General features: G+C 45.0%; 1 protein-coding gene across 1 annotated transcript in view; it reads left to right on the top strand.

The window, feature by feature from the left end:
- Positions 1–8,394, top strand: part of LOC111964616 (adhesion G protein-coupled receptor B1-like) — a 122,978-nt gene that overhangs the window by 94,362 nt on the left and 20,222 nt on the right. Inside the window, 7 exon segments of the mRNA XM_070443796.1 lie at positions 4,202–4,305; positions 4,600–4,702; positions 4,908–5,058; positions 5,166–5,235; positions 5,627–5,693; positions 6,217–6,302; positions 7,666–7,731. Of these exon segments, the coding sequence (XP_070299897.1) occupies positions 4,202–4,305; positions 4,600–4,702; positions 4,908–5,058; positions 5,166–5,235; positions 5,627–5,693; positions 6,217–6,302; positions 7,666–7,731 (647 nt within the window).

Raw genomic sequence — 8,394 nt, 5'->3', positions numbered from 1 at the left:
GTGTTTGTGCACCTCTGCAAGATGTTTACAGATCATCACTTGCTATACACACACAGAAGCAGTTGCTTCCTTATTACACACAGCTGCCACACATGCATACAGTTACACACACACCACACACACACACACACACACACACACACACACACACACACACACACACACACACACACATACACACACACACACACACACACAACACACACACACACACCACAACACACACACACACACACACACACACACACACACACACACACACACTGTTTATTTGGCGTGTGCCTGTGCGATGGGCAGCAGTCGTAGTAGCATCATGTGTTAATAGCACTCCGCAAGTGATTGCTGCTTCTCCCTGGCCGACACAGTGTTATCCTCCCCCTCATTCCTCCTTCCATCTCTCTACCTCTATTCATCCCCCTCTCTACCTGTGCACTCAACAGGCCGTTTCACAGCAGTGTCGCTGTCTGGGGGCTTTTAGATGCCCTAAGGGAAGCATATTGTGGCAATTATATTCACCTAGTACTGTGCCAGGAGAGAAGGGCACTCCCATTCCTCTCCCCTCCCTCTCTTTCCTCTTCTCCCTCCCTTCTTCCCTCCTGCCATGCTAGTGGGGTTGTGAGACAGCCATGGATATTGAACTAGCTAATTATTCCCGCAGCAACACTTGCCACATTCTGAATGGTGCAGCCCCTCTCCTCTGTCTGCAGCTAGCCTCATACAGCCCCAGAATGACAAACACCCAGTCTCTCACTGTCTCTCTTCTACCCCTTTATCCCCTCTCCCTCTCACTCCTGCTTAGTCATTTTCCCACATCCTTTTCCTCTGCTGCTTTCTCTGCCCCTCTCTCTCTCTCTCTCTCTCTCTCTCTCTCTCTCTCCTTCTCTCTCTCTCCCTCCCTCTCTCTTGCGCTCTCTCTCTCCTCTTTCTCTCCTCTCTCTCTCTCTCTCTCTCTCTCCACATAGTAGGTCTCTGTCCGCCCTTTATCACTCACTCTCTTCATCTCTCCTCTCCTGTCTTCTGTAATGTTACCACGTTCAGTCAGTCCGACTCAGCTGCAGGCTGTAGAAGGAAAGAGAGAGAGAGAGAAATTCACTGCAGTCTCAAACCTGACCCCAGCAGGCTTGTGTTTTTGGGAATAGGATTAATGTGTGTGTGTGTGTGTGTGTGTGTGTGTGTGTGTGTGTGTGTGTGTGTGTGTGGTGTGTGTGTGTGTGTGTGTGTGTGTGTGTGTGTGTGGTGTGTGTGTGTGTGTGTGTGTGTTGTGTGTGTGTGTGTGTGTGTGAGGGACAGACAACTCTTTGTTAGAATGTCTCATGGGTCTGTGAGTACGCAGTTCACACACCTACAGACCTGCCTTTGACCATGTAACCCATAGTAGGCCTCTAGATAGTAAGACATAGATCAACTAACTCAACAGACCAACAGAAGAGCTTTGTGTTTCCCATTATATCAGAGAGACTGTTCCTCATGCTGTAGACTCATTCATGGATTCATGTTCATTTAGAAGCTATCCTACTTGGGTTTGAGTCATATACAGTCAGATACAGAGTTCAGTGAAAGGTCATAATCAAAGCCTGTTAGTCTGACTCAACAAACTAGACACACCCAGGCTAGGTATCATTGAACTACTGTTCCCATGGTGATTCCCGAATGTCTTGATGGTGTTGGATAGCTTTTAACACGATGATACTGTATGTATACCTATATATCTGCATTGATACAGGACAGCAACCAACAAATCAAGAACACCATTTAGCCATTGAGAGACGTACAGTTGAAGTCGGAAGTTTACATACACTCAGCCAAATACATTTAACCTCAGTCTTTCATAATTCCTGACATTTAATCTGAGTAAACATTCCCTGTTTTAGGTCAGTTAGGATCACCATTTTATTTTAAGAATGTGAAAATGTCAGAATAGTAGTAGAGATAATTATTTATTTAGCTTTTATTTCTTTCATCACATTCCCAGTGGGTCAGAGTTTACATACACTTAATTGTTTTCGCACCAAAGTACGTTCATCTCTAGGAGACAGAACGCGTCTCCTTCCTGAGCGGTATAACAGCTGCTTGGGCCCATGGTGTTTATACTAGCGTACTATTGTTTGTACAGATGAACGTGGTACCTTCAGGCGTTTGGAAATTGCTCCCAAGGATGAACCAGACTTGTGGAGGTCCCCAAAAAAATTCTGAGGTCTTGGCTGATTTCTTTTGATTTTCCCATGATGTCAAGTAAGGAGGCAATGAGTTTGAAGGTAGGCCTTGAAATACATCCACAGGTACACCTCCAATTGACTCAAATTATTTCAATTAGCCAATCAGAAGCTTCTAAAGCCATGACATAATTTTCTGGAATTTTCCAAGCTGTTTAAAGGCACAGTCAACTTAGTGTATGTAAACTTCTGACCCACTGGAATTGTGATACAATGAATTATAAGTGAAATAATCTGTCTGTAAACAATTGTTGGAAAAATTACTTGCGTCATGCACAAAGTAGATGTCCTAACCGATTTTGCCAAAACTTTAGTTTGTTAACAAGAAATGTGTGGAGTGGTTGAAAAACGAGTTTTCATGACTCCAACCTAAGTGTATGTAAACTTCTTCTGACTGTATATGCTCTCTTTCTGAAGGCAGTTTTAGGTAAACTCTGGGATAGTGTAGCCTCTTCCGGATGGGAAGTCTCTGTCTCTCTCACTAGGCGATTGCACTGTACGCAATTCACATCCCACATCCCTGCGCTGCCATTAGTGGAGACAGAGAGGGCTGTAAGAGTTACTCGGTCTCAGCGGACATTGTTCCATTCGGCTGCACTCGTAATCTTTTTCCTTCAGACAGAGAGAGAGAGGGGAACTCACCGCAGTGCAGATTAATCAAAGGATTTAATTAATTTGGCCCTCTATCACACATCAAACCTGGAAACAAGACAGACTATAAACTCCAATTATCTTCTGCTTGAGGGTGGAATGCACAACCATAGAATAGACGCCCCTCCTCTTCTACCCCCATATCCCTGTTATAAGACTGACGCTCTCCCTTCCACCTGCATCTCACCTCTAGCTACCCCAACACCACCTCAACCCCCCCTGCACGCCAAACCTCCATCCCTATCCCTTTCCATTAGACCCATTCACCTACATACACCCCCCAACACCACCTCTAACAAACCTTAGCAAAGACAGCTGCCCTTAGAACATGCTTCCTTTTGGAACACATGACACATTTAATCAAGCTAGTCTTCTAGAGTAAGCAGACTTCATTAAGCAACACTCCTGAACATGGGCTTCTTGAACATCCTCTAGTCTACAGGTTACAACCACACGTTGTATTTGGCTCGCTGTTAGTACTGCTGTGTAGAACACATAATGGTATATTGAGGAACGCAGTCAACACCCACGTCTGGCCCGCGTTGGGAGAGTGGCATGCCAGTGCCCAGGATGACATGCATGGGAGCCTGCAGGCTGCACTACTCCCTCAGATAGATACACTGTCTGCCAGCTAGATGCTTTCACTCTGTTCAGGCCACAGCAGGGAACACTCGTCAGTCAGTGCTGCTAAGCATGTATGAGTCAAGTCTGGGAATTGTGTCAGAAATACACACACGCACGCTCTTAAACACACAGACACACACACACCAGTGAGATGCATAAAGCAGCCACAGGGTCAGTGGTATGCTGCAGCCTTCCTTCCCTCACTGCTGCTGCCACGCTAACTTACCGACATCCTGCATCACCATGGCAACTAAGATAATGGCTGCTGCGGGACCATGGAGACGGCGACCTGTTGTTGTCGATGCTTTTACAGGAGGTTTTGATTATCTTGCTGTGTTTCATAGTAGATTGTTTGAATCTGGCTGAATCAGACTACACGTCTGACTTTATAATCTGTCAAAATGTGCTTCATGGCTTTCAGCTAAGAATCTGTGTAGTGATTCACCTTGGAGTCACCTTGCTCTCCATATCCAGCCAAGGCCCAAACAGCAGCCTGTCTGCCAGCCTCTCTCCAGCTCCCTGCTCTTTTTATCAGATACCAGATATACTTACCTCTGTACACGGCACTGCTCATGTCTGTGTGTGTGGTTGTTTTAGCTTTGCAGTCATGAACCAGGAGAGTGGAAGAAAGAATCTGCTTCAAAAAGGAGAAGAAGACAGCTTCTTTACAGTTCTAACAGTCTGTGTGTTGACTGTATGTGTGTCTCCTGCAGAACATGGATAAAATGCAGCTTCCCTCTGTGACGCTGATGGTGGGCTGTGGAGTCTCCTCTCTCACCTTGCTGCTCCTCATCATCATCTATGTGTCGGTCTGGAGGTGAGAACACATTGACTCTGGTCTTTTGTTTCTAGTGGTATCTGAGTAGTTACTATGCCCAGCTGACCTGTATTAGGCTGGTTTGGTTACACATCCWCCATAGTTGCTTGAACCGTGCTGGAAAGGACAAAGTGGACTAAATCTGAGCCAGCATAGTGCGGTTRAGGTTGGCTTGATAMMMWAAAAYGSRWYYYSRTTTMYAKCSMTTWAYMMYAYGYAYMWWMGGMMMWYMTMHTMYWMMMTMYKSGMRKAWTMGGYAAGGTGTGGACCCCTCAACATGTTGTCTCTCCTCAGGTACATTCGCTCCGAGCGCTCCGTCATCCTCATCAACTTCTGCCTCTCCATCATCTCCTCCAACGCCCTCATCCTCATTGGTCAGACACAGACACGGAACAAGGTAAGAGCCAATGAACAAGCTGTATCTCACCACGTACTCTCTCAAGGTCTTGTAAAGATGCTTTACTTACATCTCTCCATCTCTTCTTCTCTTCCCTGTTCCCTTTCAACCCCCCTCKRWCTCTCKTTCTTTCTCCCCCTCTTGTTCTCTTTCTCCCTCACTCTCTGTCCTTCTCTTCCTATCTTGTGTTCTCTCCCTCTCTCAGGTGATCTGCACGCTGGTCGCTGCTTTCCTGCATTTCTTCTTCCTGTCGTCGTTCTGTTGGGTTCTGACAGAGGCGTGGCAGTCATACATGGCCGTGACTGGCCGGCTTAGGAACCGCATCATCCGCAAGCGATTCCTGTGTCTGGGCTGGGGTGAGGATGCTGGGGGCAGGGGGGGGGGTCAGTTTTATCTGTTTCTCTGTCTGTCCATCTGTGTGTCCGTCCCATCCCTACCCAGTACTCACCCTCCTTCTCCTTAGGTCTACCTGCTCTGGTTGTGGCAGTCTCTGTGGGTTTCACCAAAGCTAAGGGATATGGCACCGTCAACTAGTGAGTCTGCTATCCCTGATGTTGTTGCTTTGTGTCTCCCTTTGTCTAGACAAGTGTAATTCTGTCTCTCTCTCTCTCTGTATCTTTCTTTCTGTGTACCTCTATATCTCTTTCTTTTTCTAAACCTTTCCATATTGGATTAGCTAACTGTTTAAAGAGCATTTAAGACATGTGATATAGAATCCTTATACTTGGGGGTTGTATTTGTGTGACCTGACTGCTGATAGCTGACTTGACCTCTTCCTCTCCTCGCTCTACCCCTTTTCTCATGCCATCTTTCTTTCTTTTCATCTGTATTTCTCCTTCCTTCTCACCTGCTCTGGGTGTCACTCTCTCTTCCTGCCTTTTTCATTTCCTCCTCCTCCTCCCTCTCTTCCTCTTTCTCTCTCAGCTGCTGGCTGTCTCTGGAAGGGGGTCTACTTTATGCGTTCGTGGGACCGGCTGCCGCTGTAGTTTTGGTACTTCCTATCTCTCTGTCTCAGCCTCAATTTGTCTGATAAACCTTTCTTGCTTTACTGATCTGAGATGAACATTTACCCACAGAAATAAGTTAGATACTGTAACACTTATCTTGCCCTAAACATAAACTTACCATTTTGGCTTAATGCAGTCAACATACTACATACTACTATTGGTTTTAGCCAGTCAATAGATTGTACATTATCTTAACTAACATCTTCATCAACCATGTATAGTCATCAATGGACCCTATGTGCAAGATTGCTACCACTTGACTAACTACATGTTATTACCTTGACTTAGCAGTTACAACTTTATATATATACTGAAGGTTTGATATGTAAAGCTATTGTGTTTATGTGTGGGAGTGACATAATTCACATGCATGTATCATACTCTATCATTTCTGTAGTCCCATGTCAGACTGACAGACAGAGTGGTTGTAGCTATATGGTCTGAATGACTAAGAGTTTTTCTCTGTATCTGGCTGCTTTGTTCACATCTCTCTTTTCTCTCTGACAGGTTAACATGGTTATCGGGATTCTCGTATTTAACAAACTGGTGTCCAAAGACGGCATTACTGATATGAAACTGAAGGAGAGGGCAGGGTATGCCTTATCCTACCACACATCCATCTCACTGGTCCACCAATAACCAGCTTGGGGGCATAAGCTTGGGGGCGGGGCTAGCGATGCCATTGGCTCTCGTGTTTAGAACGCAGGATCTAAGAAAGAGTCAGATGAGGAAATTGATAAGAGCTATTTTTTGGGGAAGACAGAATTTAGAAACAGGGGAGATAACAGAATAGGAGCACAGACAAAAGGAGAGAGGGAGAGAGAGAAAGAGAGAGCGGGAGGAGAAATATAGTGAGAGCAGAGAGAGGGAGGGATGAGAGATATAGCGAGAGCAGAGAGAGAGAGGGAGGTGAGAGTGGGGAAATGAAAAGGAGCAGATATTGAAAGGAAAATGTGAATGTTTTCATAAGACAGACAGTGATCAATGATTGGAAGATTTGTAGAGGATGAGGTCTGACAGAGGGATAGAAGAAGAGAGGAGTGAGGGAGGGAGGGTGGGGAGGGAGGGAGGTCGATATAAGAAAAGGGAAGATGAGAAAGAATGCAGTTGTTATCGGACCCTCTCATTAAGAAACAAGATGGCGCATCAGTGCTCATCTCATGGCTATCATATTGGTTTTATTATACTCTGCCATTTACTGTATGTTGCTTTTACACATTCACTCAGCTTCTCTTAATTTTCAGGTGTTGCTATATAATGTACATTTCTGTATATCCATCTTTCTCATTTATTTTGTTCCGTTGATTGTTTTATAGGGAAGGGGAGCAGGGGCCCTATGGGTATAGAGTAGAGACCTCAGAGATCACTCAAAGCACACGATAATGTCATGGGTTTGATTTATTGTACGCCGCTAATGCTGTCTCTATGTCTATAGAAATTGGTTTATTTTCCGTTGCTTTGTTAAAAAGGCTTCTCACTATAGTATGAAACATACTCTGTCTGATACATCTGTTGTGTTGGAGATTTTACTACAGCCATTTGGGCATTTCCAAGCTCCTGCTGAGACAGGATGGAAGGTTTTCAACCTACTTCAACCATGTGTACTTGCCTTAAAGGCTGCCTTGTTTATACTTACTACTGCTACTTAATACAGACAGTAGCATGTGCAGTTCAATACATGCCAACGTTGTGAGAGGTCATGACCTTTAGTCCCTATATAACCCCAGGGTTGACCTTTGACCTCTCGGTGTACCCTGCTCCCCCCTTTTCACAGGCTGCTGTTCTGTGCCCTCATTGGCGATCGTTAGTATATCCAACTGTATTGTTGTTTATTTATGTATTTATTTTCTCTGAACAACATGTTTGCCTCTCTATTCTTGAACTGTACAAGTTTGTTTCTTGCTGTCTGAAACGTTCTCTTTGAGTTTGCACAGAATCCCCCCCTCTCTCACTCAGGGCTCCTCCTCTCCAATCAGGAACACCTCAATCTCAGCTCCCCCTTTCCACCTCGTCACTGATTCGGTAAAAAATATGCCCCGCCCACTGTTGTTGACTGTATTGGCTATCAGCCCTGCTCATGGCCCACCCACTAAATCCCATCCCCCTGGCAGTAGTGCTCTCTGATTGGCTTAATATCCCCTCCTTACACTCTGATTGGCTTAATACCCCCTCCTCACACTCCCCAACTAGTAGAATTGTAGAATCTCTTTCCCTGCTATCAATATCCCAGCTTCCATCTAAAACCAGCTAGACAAGCACTAGATGTATAGAATAACTATAAACATAAACTGCAGTGCAAAATCTAGAACACGGTTGTGATCAATAGTTCTGTTCAAAGTAGTCACATTACTAAGATACAGAATGAATACTGACAGAAGTATAGGACATGGCACAGAGTAGTATATGACAGGGTGTGTGTATGTTCGTGTGTGTTTAGATGTGTGAGTCTGTGCTTTGGCCTGTGTGTGTGTGTGCATTCGATTACACAGTGGGTACTGGGGGGTTGTTTAAGGGTTGTTTTACACCGATGTTACGCAGCAGACCACTGGGTGATAGGCCTGTGTAGTTATATTTTATGTAATGTGTTTTTCAGTGGTGTGTGTCTGAATGCTTGGATCTGTTTTAAACAACACCTAGAACCCATTCATTCAATCAACTCAGGACAGAGTTAACAAGTGGACATGG

This window comes from Salvelinus sp. IW2-2015, linkage group LG6.1 (assembly GCF_002910315.2).
Source record: "Salvelinus sp. IW2-2015 linkage group LG6.1, ASM291031v2, whole genome shotgun sequence".
Classification (NCBI taxonomy): Eukaryota; Metazoa; Chordata; class Actinopteri; order Salmoniformes; family Salmonidae; genus Salvelinus; species Salvelinus sp. IW2-2015.
The sequence above is the reverse complement of the archived record's forward strand: the minus strand, read 5'-3'. Positions and strand labels throughout refer to the sequence as shown.